Source organism: Lupinus angustifolius, chromosome LG01 (genome assembly GCF_001865875.1).
Source record: "Lupinus angustifolius cultivar Tanjil chromosome LG01, LupAngTanjil_v1.0, whole genome shotgun sequence".
In the NCBI taxonomy this organism is placed as follows: Eukaryota; Viridiplantae; Streptophyta; class Magnoliopsida; order Fabales; family Fabaceae; genus Lupinus; species Lupinus angustifolius.
In genome coordinates, this window is record NC_032009.1 from 35649727 (window position 1) to 35669481 (window position 19755).

General features: G+C 26.6%; 1 protein-coding gene and 1 long non-coding RNA gene across 3 annotated transcripts in view; both read right to left on the reverse strand.

The window, feature by feature from the left end:
- The window catches only part of LOC109363599 (chromo domain-containing protein LHP1-like), a 35052-nt gene continuing 15789 nt past the window's right edge, over positions 493-19755 (reverse strand). The window contains exons 1-4 of one of the 2 annotated variants that reach the window (XM_019609856.1): positions 2169-2570; positions 1947-1972; positions 1317-1403; positions 493-1141 (exon numbers count right to left, since the gene is read on the reverse strand). In XM_019609856.1, coding sequence (XP_019465401.1) covers positions 553-1141; positions 1317-1403; positions 1947-1972; positions 2169-2465 — 999 coding nt within the window. In that variant the 5' untranslated portion in view covers positions 2466-2570 and the 3' untranslated portion in view covers positions 493-552. Of the gene's footprint in view, positions 1142-1316; positions 1404-1946; positions 1973-2168; positions 2571-19755 lie in introns of those variants that run through there. The other variant, XM_019609854.1, reaches the window with a different exon arrangement.
- Positions 7637-8247, reverse strand: LOC109363607. Its single transcript, XR_002109496.1, has 2 exons — positions 8061-8247; positions 7637-7852 (listed from the first exon to the last, which is right to left on the reverse strand). It is a non-coding gene; the product is annotated as an uncharacterized LOC109363607 (long non-coding RNA).

Here is a 19755-nt window from a genome sequence, read left to right on the forward strand (position 1 = left end):
TCAGTTGTTGGGTATTGTCGTGATTTTACCCACAAGTGTTAAGGATCATCTTTTACAACACTTCCTCCATTTAAAGGTTGGATCTTGAAAGCATTCTATTCGGTTATTTCAATGGCTGGAATTTTGCTCACTATGGAATTATAGAAACATTGTGGTTTTTGGTAAGAAGGGAGCATGCTTGGAAGAAGTCTTGGATGATATCGAATTCAATTCATGGTTATGGATCAAGGGAAGAGAAAAGTCAGTGAACATATCTACGTTTAATTTGAATGAACTTCAAATCCTGTCTTATCTTTGCAATGATATTGTTAACATTTTCTTTTTAATGGGCTTTGAGTTTGTTGTCTTTTAGCTTTGACTTAGTTTTGTATACCTCTCTCTTTTCGTTATCATGTATATTAGTTTATTTTGTCTCTACCTTTATTATTTTATTTAGTAAAATCATCTACTTATAAAAAACAAAAGGTTATACAAATAAGAAACATCATGAACTACATAAGAAATGCATTTTCTTAAATTGTAAATAAATATAGACCATAATATATGATAAATTCAATGTGTAGGGGGAAAGTGATGATGAAGATATTCAATGATATCTTTAAGTTTCTGATCTTGAGCATCAAGATGTTGACACACATAGTCTCTAAACTGTTGATGATTGTGAACCATCTCAGTTAAGCATTGAAGAATCAACTCCATTTGAGATGAATCTGTATGGGGTTGAACATGTTCATCAACTGCATGTTGCACATTATCTGGTTGTGTAACATGATCTTCCTCATGATCTAAAACATGGACCTGTGGAGCATGTTGTGGTTGTGTCCCAGCTTCAGATTCTTCTCTTGCTCCTATTAACCCAGCTGCTAAGACCAACATTTGCATATTCTGATCAAGTGTTCTAACTTCAGCTCTCTCCATGCTTGTTGTTTCACATGAACCATGTCTTTTTTTTGCATTAAGAGGCTCATCGGCTTCACCAGAATATGAATAATCTTGGTTCAACATCTTGGTAGAATCAACTTTATCAGCAGAAACCATAGGTTGGGGAACATCTTGAGAATCAGATGTATTGGGAACATGTATACTGCTACTAGCAACATTCTTATTGCGTTTACGCTTGCGATGTTTTCCTTGTCCCAAGCTTCAAAATCAAGAACAAAAAATGATTTATAAACTAAAAAGTTATACAATGTACTAATGTAGTCATTAAGTACGTGAAATTTATTCTCTTACAATGTTATATACCTATGTAGAACATAATTGGAACATGTCTTTCATCCTAAGTATCAATGTTACATGGAAGAAAAAGAGAATACCTATGCTCAAAATCTTCAATGATTGTAGAAATATATTCAAGATTTTCTAGAGGCTCCCATGTGTTGGCTGATTCGGGCCATCCAAGCCTTCAGTAATAAGTAAATAAATTAGTAACAATACGAGAAAAATGGTAAAAAAATGATGATTTTAGTACTTATTAAACTTTTGTATTTATGTACATAATTTAAAATTTTGTCAATAAAAAGATTCACATTTTCATCCTTTTCATGTTATTGAAATCCATAAATCTAAAACCACATTTGATTTTTCCATGGAGCTATTATCACTCTCAAATCTCTATTCATATTTCACTTAGCCAGATCATAATTTTTAAAATCCATATTACTGTTGTGATTGGTTAATAATAACTTTTGATTTGATACACAATTTGTAGAGTAAATATCACAAGTCAGGGTTTACAACTACAATTTTGGTCATAATACGATTTTATGATTCTCTACAAAGATTTCATGACTACAATTGTAGTTGCATAGATTATATTTTTTACAATTTTCGCATTTACAAAAAAAATACAACATACCACATTAGCAACTACAACAATTTAGAAATATGTTAATATTATTGTTAAATATTAACTACAGAAATGAAGGAACAAAATGAGCACTTACCATTTAATCAAGTACTGGACTTGACCCTATATTTTCAGCATTTGAAGGTGACATTGTTATGTAGAAAAAATAGAAAACTTAGTCAGGGAAATGAAGAAATTGGACAAAGTTAACATAAACATTTTACAAATTAAATATAAATAAATAGTAAAATAAAGTATAACAAGTGAAGAAAATGGAGAAAATTTATTGATAAGAGTAAATAAGAAACTAGTGATTTACCTTCCTAACCCTCTTATGGCGAATAGCTTCCACAGGATATAGTATATCAGGAGAAGTAGATTCAGACCCATTTCCAACCACTACATCTTCATCTTCCTCCTCCAAATCTTTTTGTTTTTCTTCTTCTGAATCTACTTCCTCTGAATTCTCTAAATGAGGTTCCTCCATTTCATTTTTCTCTAATTGTGTATCCTTGTTTTCCACAATATCATCATTTATTGCTTCATGAACTATTGTATTATAAACAACATTATTTGATGCTTGGGGAGTTGTCTTCATTTTCCTACCACCTTTCATTGTAATGCTATAACAACAAAATAAAAATTTAGTTTTTGGGATTGATGATGAAAGAAAAAGTGAGATGAAAAACAAGAACTTTTGTATGAGGAACAACAACTACAAATTGACGTGTCCACTTAATTGAGCTGATAATCCTCACAACAAAGAAGTGTGTATTTATGTTTATCTTCTGCCACCTTTTATAGAATTTTCATGTTAAGGATTTTTCACTCCAATCACACCATTTTCCAAATTATTTCTCAGATCAACATTCAAAGCTGACCTGTTATTGACTCAGTTAGGATGTTGAGTCAATGAATCACTAGTAGGGATAGCAACGGGTACGAGCGGGCGTGGGTAGTGTTTTCTCGTGCCCAAACCCGCAATATTTGCGGGTAACCGTAAGAGTAACGTGTATTTGCGGTTACCCAATAGATTTTTAATTTTAATTATAAATTTATATAATTTATAATAATTAATATATAAAAATAATTGTTATATGAATAATATGGTATTTATATGATAAACTTATGATAATAGTCAAATATGTGTAATTTATTGTGAAATAATAATAAAGTATATGATATATAATCTTAAAATAATAATAAAAATATATAAAAATTTAACTAAAAATTAAATATATAAATTTGCGGTACCCGCGGGTATCACAAAACTCACTCCTGCTCATAAGCTATTATTATGTGTACCCATTACGGATATTTCCATAGGTATCCAGGGATCGGATTTTTTGTCATCCCTAATCACTAGTCGAACCAATGAGTTACTGGTTAGACCGAGTAATATTAACGTTTTTTAAATTCATAGTAATTACTAATATTATTTAATAATAAACTTCAAATTTAGATATATCATCATACAAATATTTAATTAAACAACCAGCAAATAATGTTTTCTTATATTAAAAGATCTATAAGTTGAAAATATCATGAAACAACATATATTTTATGCTTTATTCACAACAAAAGTGAACAAATAAATTTAAACTTAATTAAACAAACAAAATTCTATTATAATATCAACTAACAAATAATAAATTAAATACAAATAAGTTGAAAGAATGAGATTATTTCTTGTCAAACAATATTATTTAGAGTCTTTTGCAAAGATAAATAAATTGATTAACTCGACTTATCAAACCAACTAAGACACTAGTTTAAAACTTAAATCAGTAGAATTAAACTTGTTTATTAGTTCTAACACATTAGCAATAGGATGAGTAGGAATATGTTGGAACTTTTGACATATAGGTCGAAATTGTCATTGTGAGTTTTGTCTAAAAACATGGAACAATTAATATTGTTTACGGAATTTGACTATTTACTAACCATATCAGTCTTATATTGGTCATAAAATTAGGATTTAATTGTAATAAACATTGTCAAATAATTATGTATCCTTATATTAATAAAAATGTGTACATAAATTTTAATAGTAATTTATAATTTTAAATGGGAGGGGATATGAAATTTGTTAAGTGTAAAAGTTTTAAATAGAGAAAATCATAAATTTAGTATAAAAATATAACAGTAAAATAATATAGATTAGTTGGACTTGAATAATTGTAATAAAACGTATTTTAATAGTTTTTAAAAAAATTAGTTGTACAAAAGTAGAGAAAAAAATTAGAATCTCAAAATTAGTCATCATTCAAGAGCAATATACCAACAAAGACGTTGGTTTAGCAGTGTAAGGTCTTACTAAATTTTAAAGGTCAAAATTTAATTCTTGAGAGCGATACTTGTTGAGAAAAACAATCATGAACCCCGAAAAAAATTAATTCTTTAACTAAAAAGTTGAGTAGACACCTTGATAAAAAAATGTTTAATAGAAATATATAGTCTCACAATACAAATCTCATATCTATGTGGTGGATATCCATTTAAAACACAATATAATACAAAATTGGAATCATTTATAACCTTTTAGATTTCATTAAAGTTCGCAAAGGAAGATTAACCCCTTGACGGACATTGAGATAATGAAAGTAGGATTTATCTCTATCAACAAAGTTGTTTTAGTACATACTAAAAGAATAGAACTTATGACATCATGTTTACAAAATTCAATTATCTAGTGGTCATATTCATCTTATTAGGATATATATATTTTTTTAAATAATAATAATAATATTTTAATAATTACTGAATATAGAATATCAATAATTATATTAGTGTCTATATAGATTTAGTAATATTAGGAATTTTCCATATTTAAAATTTGACACCATAATAAAAAATAATTAATAATAATAAATATTTGTGCATTTATACCAATAAATTAATAATTGTATATTTCACTTACTTAAAATATAGCTATTGTAAATTCTTTTTTTGTAATTTAATTATATTAAAAAAATACACAACCGACTAATTTAAATAATAATATCTTCATAATATTTTATTGACTCAGTCCCTTGAAAAGCATAAGCTTTTAATACTAGATAGAAAGAGTTTTGGTCATAATCAATACTCTCTAGTAGTGGTAAGGCACAAAAATTCTTTATAGACTGTGTACTATCATTTTTCCTAAGCATTGTTAGGAGAGATTGAATCATTAGCGTTTAGCCTTGTATGATACCTAAGATTTCACAAAATCTTCCAGACCCAGATCAGTGTATTAGTTTTATACAGTGTTATAGTATCATTCATTATTGATATTTAATTGTTATTGACTTTTCAAAATAAAATAATATAAAGGAATGGTGGACGATAAAGTGCATGTGTATAAATCTTTATACTGACAATTCATAGATTTTATACTCATTTGAAAAATGTTAAAAAATATATTTTAATAGTATGTCGTATTTAAATATTTCTAAACTAATCAATAATGACTTTTTTATCTTTTAAAAAATATAAGATATAATACACATTACATATTGAATAAAATAATATTTTAGTTAAATGTCATATGCATAGGACACACATAAAATGGATGTCATATAATATTATATATATATATATATATATATAAATAGGATAACTAATTTATTTATGTTTATATATATAATATATAAAGTGAAACGATTTTTTTCCATGGGACTTAAATGAAAAGAAATATAATATTACTTTATTGATAAAAACCATATAATATACTCTCTATACCATTATATCTATTAATGTTTATATATAATTATCAATTAACAGATATATTGGCATAATTGATATTTTATAAAAATTATTAATAATAGAAAAGTCAATATAATTTAATATAGTATTAATGAATCTCTCCTCCCAAGAAATATCATACCTAGAAAAACAATATATATATATGCTGTCTACAATTATTATTATTTGGTTTTTCAAATCCAACTGAAACTCATGGTCAACAAGTCATTTACCTGCTTGTTTAATTGCTTGATGTTAGCTATTTTTCAACTTATAATATTATATAAAAAATCTTAAAACTTATAATATCACACACACATATATATATATATATATATATATATATATATTATTAAAATGTTTTCATTTTAAAAAATTGACATCAATTTTTTGCACTACCGATAAATCTCCTATCCTATATATAAGAAATTAATCTCCTTGGAATATAGGGTTATCCCTCTCAACAAATATCGTTTCCAAGAATCAATTTTTTCGTCTTTTAGTCTTCTTGATATTTAATATAGTCTTATGTTACTAAACTAACGTATTGTTAGTAAATCACTTAATACTTGATACTTAATATATAATAATAGAGTGTATGTCAAACTCATTCACTATATCATCCATCATCATTTGAATTACTTTTTTGAATAGTCGATAATGATAAATATGAACATCAAATGACAAGTGACAATGCATAAAACTTATCATTATATACATTTTTTTTATATTAATAAATGTTTTTTTTATTTTCTTTGATAATAAAGTAATAATTTCTATTCAACATAATTTTTTGAACCATACCTATCTATGGGAGAGAATTTTCCGATATTAAATTCTACCTCTTTTAATGAAAGTCCTAATTCTTAATACAATATAAACTTGCATCAAATTATATATATGTTTTAAAATAAATGTAAAATTATCTATACCTATCAATATTTAATTAATTTGACTATAAAACAAATCCACCACATATACATGCATTATCGCAATGAAAAATCAAGTTACCGTTTTCTTTTTTTATATTTTAAATTAATTATATAGTAACTAATAAAAATTATAAGGGGTAAATAGTCCATTAAAACCTAATTATCATTTCCTTTATTTTTCTACTGTTAAATGTTATTAATATTTAATTACGAATTGGCTAAGCCTTTTTAGGAAAAAATGAACATTTTACTTCTAGAGTATCATTGATTTGGATTATGTTTCTCACTAAATGTTTTCACTTTCAAGAAGAAAAAAAATAGAATTTGTTGAAACATTTTTAAAATTTTTATTTTGATGGGAAATGTGAATGTGTTTTTAAATAGAAATAAAAATCTGCCTATTATTGAAACAGACCAACAAATAATTGAAAGTCTTATCCAGTATAACAATATTTTTATAATTAGTACAACTTCTTTTTACATAAAGGTATCTAGTCATCCTATATGCAATGGAATAAAAGTTAATCTAAAATACAGAAAGTACACAAATCTAGGTAAGTAAATTAATCTTGAAAACTTTATTTTTATTATTTATGGTCATTAAAAAACTAGATTTTGATCCAGTGCTTGTGCTGAAATTTAATTATCAGTAAAATAGTTAGATTGTTTAATTAATTTTGTTATAACCACTCTTTTATTGTAAGGTCTTGTCATAAAGCACACATCTAATTATTATTTTGATAAGATTTTACCATTCCTCTACAATGATTCTTTCTCATTTTATTACATTTTTTAATTTATATTATTACTTAAAAAATCATTACTCACAATGAAAGTTTTAACATTGACACAAAGATTGCTAACCCTGGAAAGCTTTGCATGGTTTTTTTCCTGAGATAATATAAGAAAATACTACTCTTTTTTTTTTATAATCAAAGATTGTATTAGAGAAGCCATGGCCTCCCTATGTAATTGATGAAGAAAACATGGTCTAGGTCATATTTGATGAGTGAATAAGCACTCATCTAAGACTAGTAACCATGCCACTTTAATCAACACATAGCACAACCTAAGCTCTATCACATTTTACGATATGAATTGAAGCTTAGTTGATTAGAGAAAATAAAAATAAAAACAATGGAGTTGAGACTAATGATTGAGAACAACTTCTTTTTGTTAATGAATCATTTTTGCATAACAATTTCTTTTTGATTTAACATTCTACGTGATTAAAATTAGAATCAAAGTAAGAAGCACTCACCTTGGTGAAAATATATTAGCTGAAGTTGTTGGAAAAAACGCATCACCCACAAGAAAAGTTTCATTTGCTCCTCCTCCACAATCACTATATAACATAAACAGTAAATAGAGAGAACATAAACACCCAAATCAGAAATCCAAAAGTCTAACATAACCTTGTATATTTACCTGAAATCCGAAAATTAGAGAAAAATACAATTCATACAATTTCTAAGTCTCATCTCCTCTATTATTAATTGAAATCATTAAAAAAACTTAGAGAATAATATATAGAGAGGAAAGATAATGATTACCTGCAATTTGAAGAGGAGAACAACAAAGAATAACAAGAGATTATCATGTCTCTTGCTCCCTCGGGTAGTTAGGGACAAACCCTACATTTGTTAGAGAGGAGAAAGAAGAAATAAGAATTGATACATGTGATAGTGAGAGGTAAAATCCTATTATATACACACACTATGGGTATTTTGGTAATTCTAAGTAGTTAGGGTTGGTGAACCTTTACCATTTTCATTTGATAAAAAAATATGTAGTCATAATGTGAGAATTTTATACACTATTATTGTATGATATTACATTTATACTTAATTATTATTAACTCCTCAAAAAATATAATACAAATTAATAATAAATAATGTATCTGTCTATAAAGTATGATATTACATTTTGCATATTTAATAAAGTATGACGAATTAAATTGGGGAAGCACTTAGAATGCACAATCGTGTACTTATCCATTTAATTATATTGAACTATTTTGTAAAATATAATTGGGTTGTTATCCCTTATGTTTTTTTAATATATTTATTTATCGAAAAAAAAACATTTTTTTCTCTTCTGTTCAAATCATTTTTTTATAATTTCTCCTTTGACCCTACACTATAATAATTAAGATTTAAAATCAAAGCAAGAAGTCACGCGTGGAGATAAAAGATGTAATCTAGAGTTTCAAAATTTGTACTACCAAGATGAAACCCCATAAGAATATTTATTATACATCCACCTTCACCATAATCACTAAACATCATAGACAATAAACGAAGAGAACTCAAAACCCAACCCTCAAATTGAAAAACCAAAATACCAAGCCAATCTTAAACATTAGGTCACCTCACAGAAAGAAAAACAATGGGTTACATGTTATGTGAAGAGGAGAGAAAAAGGAAGAAAACCAAGAGAAAGGGTTGTCTCTTAATTTTGAGTATTAGCTGCATAGGTTCAAATACAAATGGCTAGATCTATTAGGAAATCTATTATAGTGAACTTAGCAATTCTATCATCAATTACAGCCAAATACCTAGCTACTTATTTCCTAGTCACATGGGCACTGACAGTGTAAAGATTTATACGCATGTACTTCATCATTCACCGTTCATTTAGATTAACTTTTTTGAAAAGTCAACAATAATAAAAAATCAATAGTGATGATACAATGACAGTGTATAAAACAGTGCATACATCTTTTTCTCATGAAAAAAACATGGTAATCAACAAATTATTACAACAAGTTAGCATAATACTATGGTTTTGTATATGTTTTTTAGTCAATAGGGCAAATTAAATTCCTTCATCTTCATAATTGATTTGGTTTTCTCACCTGCCATAGTAATAATGTGATCTAGGTGATTGCAGAAGTACTTGAAAGAACAAATTGGCACAAGATCACTTCTATTAAGCACAATTTATAATCTGAATCATATCGATTGCTTTGTAACGTAACTTAAACTTCTATAATGATCGCTTTGTAACTTAAACATTTTATTTTTTCCTTTTAATATGAAAGTGTTGGGTCTAAAATAATAACATAACTTATAGAACTTTCATTGGTGTGTATCAGCAAGGTTTATCAAGTCTTGTTACTCTTCCCTTTTTGAAGTGTCTGTGCTAGTTCTCTCATATTAATCACAGTGTGGCAATGTAATTTATATAGGCTTCTCACCTGCCATAATAATACTGCTTTTACTATAAGGAGTGTTTTAAATGCGGTTATAGTCGCGATTATGATAACAATTGTGGTTACAGCAATTGCGGCTGTGCAATGCAAATTGTGACAAATGCAGTGGAAATTATTTTATGATTAAAAAAATAATTTTGAAGTCAAATGTAATATGATGCAGTCTAATGCAATCTAATACTGTCCAAATATGGTCCAATGTGGTTGTGTCGATGCGACTACGTCATTGTGATTCGGTGTGATGAGTTGAGGCAATCATCGCAACAACAATATTGCATCCTCATCATATAATGCTGTCCGCAATATAAATTACTTAGTTGCAGAAAAAAATAAACTGTGTTGAGAATTTGGAATCAAGATCAATGATGAATATCCAGTTTTCTTTATATCTCTGCTAAAAAAAAATTATGTTAGTTTTCCTCTTGCATTGTTAGCTTCAAATTAATCTATAAAAGTTGGTCAATTAATCATGTTTTAATATAATGGTTTTAATGTAATTTATATAGGATTGCTAACGCAAAATAACACACTGAATGATACATGATCAAAGTATTGATATAGCAGAAGACCTTGTCTAAACTAGAATTGCCGAATTTCAAAAACAATTTGAGTAATCTTATTCTATCTTAGAGAAGCATATTAGCAAAATAAAAAAGCTGAATGTTTGGAATGCTATAATTTTCTGGAAGATATGTCTCAAAGTGATATGAATTTACTGTGAAAAAATCTCAGACAGTATCTTAGGTTGTCATACTGTTATTTTGTTATAGTCATTGCAGCTGTTGCGATTAAGATTGTGATCATGGTAAGGAAAAATGTTTTGTGATTAAAAATATGGTCTGAAATTTGATGTCGTCCCAATGCAATCTAATATGATTAGATTGTATACCTTCATAGTAATTGAATGTTTTAGACAAGGAAATTTATTCTCTTTTCCTTTAATCCAGCAAATAATGAGAATCATATTTAAATGTCTAATGTCTAATGTCTAATACCATTATGTCATTCATTCTGAATTTCAAAGCAGTAAATATAAAAATTCTACCAAATGGAGATCAAGATTCAATGTTAGATATAAATGGACAGGAATAACAATTGACTAGAAAGATTATGGACAAGAATGATTATTGAATACAAATAAGGTAAATAAGGGTTAGATGAGAATAGGCCGGTCCAGCCAACAGGTCTAATTTATGGCATGTTTAAGCAAGGATTATATGTTTTGTTTAAAACGTATTTAATAAATATATTTTTATAAAGATAATATCTATGCATCGTAATTATAAAAACTATACATGATAAAATGGGTATATAGCCCGCAAAACTTTGAAGGTTGAGCATATAAATTTTGTTCATTTACTCGTTTAGTTCTGTCCATTTGCCCGCTATGCTTACAGACATTTTTATTGGGCAATGCGGGCGGCCTGTGAGCATGATGTAAGAGAAAAATAAAAAACAAATCAAATAAATTATGATATGATGTAGTTTAATGTCTCAAAAAAATTGTAATGTGGTATTGATTTGTTCAATTTCATATAAAATATAAAAAAATATTCTTTGAATTACTTTATTTAATTTCTTTTTATTTTATTGTATGAATTTTTAATTTTTTATTATTTATCAATGTCTGTGGGCGATTTGCACGTTCGTTAGCCCATTTTAAGACGATATGGTGTCCACTTAAATTTTGCGGTTATTTGCGGCTATAAGCGACCTGTTTTGCCACCTCTAATAAAAATTAATACACAATCGTTACATAAATTATCATTCATATATGCTATTTATATTTAAAAATTGATGATAATTAAATATGAGATCAACAATGAATATATTGTAAAAAACTCTGAATGTATACCTTTTTGTTCTTATTTTTATATATTAAATGAAGGTAAATAAGAGTTGGGTGGTAATAGGCTGATCCCCCACCACTAGTAGCTTATGGCAGGTTTAAGCAAGGTTTTTCAATTTCCTCCATAATTTGCATACCAATGAAATAATTGCTCAACCAAATTATGTTGTTTTATGCCTCATACTCTAAACTTTGGTTCATGGTGGACGAAGCAATAAAAGTTTTCTTGGAACTATACAAAAAATTACACCACCAGCCAACATAGAGATATAGCTTAAAGTGGATTTTCTACTATATTTCATCCCACAAAATCAAAGTATTAATATCCAATAATCATTGAATTGTCAAATCTCCTATACGTGAGAATTTTATTCTTTGTTTTCTTGAAATACATCATAACCTTTTCTTCCTGCTTTCTAATAAGTCATTCTCTGATTGTTCAAGTATATTCTAACAATCCAACAATATAATATAATGTGAATCCCTAATTTTTTCAGACTCGTATAAAATAGAAAAGAAAATAATTTGAAAAGATGGAGAACCGGGTCAGACTTCGATAGTCGATTATGAATTAGGAGTTATTAGCTCTTTATCTGTCTATACCAAAATATACCCTCGCTAATGCTTAAATTTTATTATATCATTTATTTATATATTAAAAATATATTTAGTATAATAAAATAAAATATTTCTATTTGTGTTTGACAAAAGATTATATTGCTCCTACATATTTATAAGTGCAATAAGGATATTAAGACTAAGTAGCCATGCGCATAATATTAATTGATTGATTTTATATTTGTTGATATAGAAAATATTTAAAATATAATTATTTCACTTCAGTTGAATGGAATTAATAGTGTAAAAATGATGTGGATCATAGATTTGCTACCTACTTTGAGCAAGAAGGTAGAGATAACGCGATCATGACCTTACTACAAAAAAATCCGTAAATTAATTAGATGATAAAAATATTTAATTATTATTAAGTGTAATTAATAGTTTTGAAATGGCATGGGTCATAGACAGACTTCTTGCTTCAAGCAAAAAGGTAGAGATGATGGATCTCATGACCTTACTATCAAAATCCGGTAAATTAATTTGGTGGTTAGAACATATTATTATTATTAAATGAAATTAATAGCTTAAAGGCGACGTGAGTCATAGGCTGACTTCCTGCTTGAAGCAAGAATGTAGAGATAAAAAAAAATTAGTACATACGAAAAGAACAAAACACGTGAGATCATGTTTAAGAAATTCAATTATCAGTGATGGATCTTTATATAAATTTCAAGGGAACAACCATATTTAATTACAATTTTAAATAAAATTAAGTGAGTATAGATAAATATAAAGAAATATACATGATTAGATCATGGATAAAATTTTTCAGTTATTTCTTTTTCAATATAAGTCATTATGTTGTACATAAGAAATTCATTTTCTATCTTACTATATAATTTTGTTTAGTTGTCTGTATTTTTTAAAATGATATTTATATAGTAGCTGAATCACAATAGCTAAGATAAGATGAATAACTTAGTAAAGTAAGATATGACTAATGACTTATGATTGAGAATTTTTCAAACTTGAATGGCTAACGACACCAAGAATAAAATGTTCACATTGACATCTCAAACTAATATTTTGTTGTTCATTGAAGTCCATCAAGTGTAAAATCATTATTAACTTAAATGAAATTATATTATTATAAGCAACATCAACATCTATACGTATAAGCTAGCTAACTTGATCTATTATGTATAACTTTTAGATGGATCACACATTTGCCACTAAATATCATAAAGACGTTATTTGAGTTTAGACAAAGTGAGCACACCTGCTATTTCAAAAAGTGTATCACTCTATGTAACACATTTTATAATTTAATAATTAAGTATTTTTTTAATCTACCACAGTAAGTGGTACATAATGTAACACACTTTGTGTGACAACAAATATAATCAGGTAAAAAGGTGAAAAGTATTTTAACAAACTTAAAAAAAATGAGGGGGCAACTTCCTCCACCTGACTCACTAATGATCAGCCTCTGGTCTTCATGTTGATCTTATTGGATACTTATTGTTTTTTAAAATAATAATAATATTTTAATAATTACTGAATATAGAATCTCAGTAATGATATTATTTTCTATACAGATTTTATAATACTAATAAACTTCCATATTTAAAATTTGATACCCATAATAAAAAAGAATTAATAATAATAAATATTTGCGCATTTATACCAATAAATTAGTAATTTTAAATCTCACTTACTTAAAATATAGCTATTGTAACTTCTTTTTTTATAATTTAATTACATTGAAAAATACACAACCCACTAATTTTCATGATAATACCTTCTTAATTTTTTATTGACTCACTCCCTTAAAATGCATAAGCTTTAAATACCAGAGAGAAAGAGTTTAGTCATATATAATAATCAATTCTCTCAATTGAGGATTTTCGTAATTTAAAAAAGTATATTAAAAAGTATTCACGTCAATTAATTTATCAAATGAAAAAAACACTAATATGACATTGATTAAATTTTTCTTTGAGTAATGATATATTTTTCTACAATATATATAATAGACACGTATCATAACCAATTATTAATATATAAAATATTATTTTGTCACACATTATTTTTCTTATAATATAAAAGGATTTATATTAAGATATAATTTTTTCTTAAGAAAGTCAAAAAGATGTAAAAATAAAGGAAATGATTATTAAGTATTGAACAACATTCCTTATAACTAAGCATATTAGTTAATTTTTATCAATTATCAAAAGAAAACTTCCTATAAAAAGGAAAGAGAAAATTTCCAAAAAAACAATCAAAGACTAATAAAATAGAAATTTAGCAATTTGTTTTTTCATTTATGATTGTGCAGGTATATATGGTGCATTTATGTGAGGGAAAAATTAAATTACTTGGCTAAGTTATAGGTAATTTACATTTGCTTGCACATGTATTGTCAATTTAATCTGGTATATGCCACCTTCATATTATTCAATATATCTCTTGATCAAGAGATCTGTATACACCCTGTTAAATCCATTGAATATGAAATTTCATAAAATTAAATATTGTCTAGTAATTTATTTATATATATATATATATATACTATATACATTTGAAATGTATGAAATGTAAGCTATTGGATTATATAACTATTGATGTTTAAATATTTTCAAATTAAAGAAAAAATATCTAGATGCTATATAATGATTAATTAACAGATGTATTGACATAATTTATATTTTATAAAACTATTAATGATATAAAAGTCAATATATATATAAAGTATATATATATATAAATAAAACTTGAAATAAAATTCCTTATGGTTAATTTCCATTTCCTATATTGCCCTTAACATTATTTAGTTTTTACAAAAAAACTATATTATCCTAAGCAACTACCACCAATACATTAATTAACCACATATCTCACCTTAAATTAAATACTATCATAAACACACAAAAATATAATATAAAGTACACCGAACACAACAAATACATTTTAATTCAAAAACATCAAATATATAAAAATTGAATATGTAATATCATACAATATTCGCCGGTAGGCACGAAGTGCCTATACACACTAGTATATATAAAAAGTATATATATATATATTTATATTTATTTATTGCTGTCTACAATTATTATTGTTTGGTTTTTCAAACCCAATGCAAACTCATGGTCAACCAATCATATACCTCGTTGTTTAAATGCTTGGCCTTAGCTATCTTGCAACTTATAATATATATATATATATATATATATATATATATTCCAATGTTTTACTATCAACGGAATCCCCTATTATATGAGTAAGAAATTAATTTCTTTTGTGATATGTTGTTACCCTTATCATTAAGTGTTGTTTTCAAGAATTAAACTATAGACATTTTGGTCTTTCTGATGATCTAGCATACCCTTGTATCATTAGACCAACACCTTATTAATACATGATACTAAATATATAATAATAGAGTGTAATATTTATGTAGTGTCAATATAAAGATTTGAAATTAGTCATATATCATACACTATTTATTTTTAATTACTTTTTAAAGAATCAATAATAATTAAATATTAATGGTGAGTGATGGAATTACAACGTAAAAAACTTGTCATTACATACATTTTTACTCATATTAATAAATGTTTTTTTCTTTAATAATGAAGTAATAATTCTATTCAACATAATTTTTTGAATCATATGTATCCATGGGACACAACTTTCCAATGTTAAATTCTACCTCATTTATGGAAAGTCAAAATCTTAATACTATATAAACTTGCAGTAAATTCTATATATCTTTTAAAATAAATGTAAAATTATCTACACGTATCAAAATTTAATTAATTTGACTATAAAACAAATTCGCCATATATACATGCATTATCGCAATGAAAAATCAAGTTACTGTTTTACTTTTTCTTTTCTTTTAAATTAGTTATATAGTAACTAATAAAAATTATTTAGTATTCTTAATTATACGGGGTATATAGTTCATTAAAACCTAATTATCATTTCCTTTATTTCTCTATTGTTAAATTTAATTAATATATAATTACGAATTGGCTAAGCCATTTTAGGAAAAATGAAAATTTTCCTACTAGAGTATCATTGACTTGGATTATGTTTCTCAATACATGTTAGTTTCACTTTCAACAAAAAAATTTAGAATTTGTTGAAACATATATTTTTAAAATTTATGGGAAACGTGAATGTGTTTTAAAATAGAAATAAAAATCTGCCTATTATTGAAACAGGCCAACAAATAATTGAAAGTTTTATCCAATTAATAATCTTTTTATAATTAGTACAACTTTTTTTTTATATAAAGGTATTCATTCTTATATGCAAGGAACTAACTCTTTTTGGAATGTATGATTGTCTCTCATAACAAATATTACTCTCACGAATCAAATCTTTGATATTTGGTTTAATATGATTCCTGGGAATCTAATGAAGTCTTATTCTACTAGACTAATACTTTGTTGATTATAATTAGTATACAACTTTACATAGAAAGAAAAATAAACAAATTCTTTTCAAATAAAAGTTCATTCATGTTTATCTTTTATATCATTTTAGAATTTGTGTTTTAAAAGGTAATCTAAATACAAAAAGTTCTCGAATCTAATCAAATCAATTGATCATGAAAAATTTATTTTTATTATTTATGGTCATTAAAATACTAGATTTTGATCCATGTTTGAACAATGAAACTCACTCCAAAGATATGATCTAAAGGCTTGTCATCATGAGCACCAATAAACCCCTTATTCCTTGGAACTTACTTAGTGGATTGGAAGCTTCTACAATTAATAACAAACACGCAACTCCTCAATAGGTACTAGAATCTATTAGGAAAAATCTTTTGCTCAAGCTCTCAAGAACACTTTTGACATTGATGTTTCTCAGTTACCACAACCTTGTATAAAGGGTGATGCTATAGCTATAAAAATACTAGAAGTTGACCATCAAACTGGTCTACAAAGATGTAAGAATAACCTACATGACATGCTCATCATTTCTAAAAGGGACAACCCTATCAAGTTTGTCGTTCTAAAAATCAAGCTTACAACTCTTTGGAGCATGATCGGGAAATGGAGTATGATATCTTTGGGTAGAGGTTTCTATGACTTTTCATTCTTATCTATTGATGATATGAGAAGTGTGTGCGTGGTAGGATCCTGGAACCTCAAACTTGGGTTTTTGCGTTTCTCTCTCTAGACTCCAAACTTCAACCCAAGCCTTCAAAAGCTAACCGACTTTAAATGTTAGATTAAAATTATGAGTTTACCCCAAGAATATTGGAGTGCTAGGATGAACTTTTCCATTGTAGAGTAAAATTGAACTATTAATTGCCCTCACTACTTCAGTATACTTACAATAAAAATAGGGGGTAGAGTAAAATTGTAAGGAAAAAGAAGTAAAGAAGACTTCATTGTCATGATAATATCACTTTCCTAGTGGAAACAATGATGCAAAATAAATTAAATTTTTTTCTACTTCCTTTGAAATTCTTACAATAACATATGTTTACCAATTTCATGTAATTCTATTATTATATTTTCGTCCTATATTGTTCTCACCACTCTGGAATCATTGGCCACTATGTAGAAAATTATTAAGGTGAGTTACAACCAAAACGTGTTCCATAGGTCTAAGGTTTAGATCATGAGGAAGATCATGTTACACAACCAAAAAATATGAAACATGCTGAACATGTCCAACCCACACAGATTCGTCTCAAGTGGAGTTGATTTTTCAATCTTAAGTTTAGAGACTTCATACACCAACGTTTTGATGCTAAAGTTCAGAAGCTTAAAAATATTATTGATTATCTTCATCATCACTTCCTTTATCATAAACTCGGCCTATATTTATTTACAATTTGAGAAAATGTACTTCTTATGTAGTTAACAACATCCTAAACATACATAAGAAGTGGATTTTCTCAAATTGTAAATAAATATAGGCCGAGTTTATGATAAAATCATTATGAGGAAGGAAGTGACGATGAAGATAAACAATGATATCTTTAAGCTTCTGAACTTTAGCATCAAAACGTTGGTGCATGAAGTCTCTAAACTGCCGATGATTATGAACCATATGAGTCAAGCATTGAAGAACAACTCCATTTGACATAAATTTGTGTGGGGTTGAACATGTTCATCAACTGCATGTTGCATATTATTTTATGGTTGTTTCCTTATGATCTAAACCTTGGACCTGTGAAGCATGTGGTGATTGTGACTCACCTTGAGATTCTTCTTCTACTCTTATTAATCCAAAAGCTCTCTCCATACATGATGCGTCACATGAATCATGTATTTTATTCAATATGTAATGGGTCATAATTCCTTTTAGAAATTTCTAAAGGATTTTTAACCTACTACCATTGGAAACTTTGTCCCTACTGGTTTCACCATTGTGTTTGTGCCGTTTTCCTTGTCCCGAGCTTCAAAATCAAGAAGAAAAAATGATTTATAAATTGAAAAGTTATACAATATAGTCATTAAGTACATAAAATTATTCTCTTACAATGTTATATTTATGTAAAATATAAAACATAAAACATAATTCGAACATGTCTTTCATCCTAACTATCAATGTTAGATGGAAGAAGAATAAGGGAATACTTGTGCTTAAAATCTTCAATAATGGTAGAAATAGATTCAAGATTTTCTAGAGGCTCTCATGTGTTGGTTGATTATAAGTAAATAAGTTATAAATAATACATATAGAAATAGTGTTTTGTTAACATTAATATCACAGAAATGGTAAAAAAAAATGTGGTTTTTTTAGAAGTACTTATTATACTTTTGCATTTATGTAATTTAAAATTTTGCCAATAATTTTTTTTTACGTTTTCATGCTTTTCCCATAATTGAAATCCATAAAATAATATTAATTTCTTTTCATTTAATAAGTTGGAAGAAAATCATCTCACTTTATATATTATGTATATAAACAAAAATAAATTAGTTGTCTTTAAAAGAAAAGAAAACTAATTTATTTCTATATATATATATATATATATATATATATATATATAATATTGAGATGATTTATGAGGATTTAAATGGAAAAAAATATAATATTATTTTATTGATAAAGGTAAAACACTTTTTTTACAATGATTCTTATATTATTTGAACTTTTTTTTCTTCTTCATAATATGTTATATTTTGTTTAACTTAATTACACTCGTTATTATTTTTGTTTAAGAAATTATATTTATCTTTCCTATATGAGTAGTAAGTGGTAAGTATAATGTATGTACATAATAGATGTGTTTTGTGCAAGTTTAGAGAAAGGATTAAATAATTTGTAAAATTTCACTGTGTCTCGGTTTTTAATTGATACTCCTAAACTAATTTTACAAGTAGAATAGAGAAAACAAAAATAAAAACAATGGAGTTGAGACTAATGATTGAGAACAACCTTCTTTTTGTTAATGAATCATTTTGCATAACAATTTCTGTTTGATTTAACATTCTACATTATTAAAATTAGAATAAAAGTATGAAGTAATCACCTGAGAGAAAAGATATTAGCTGAAGTTGTTGCAAAAAACGCATCATCCACAAGAAAAGTACCATTTGCACCTCCTCCACAATCACTACACAACAAAAAAAGTAAATAGAGA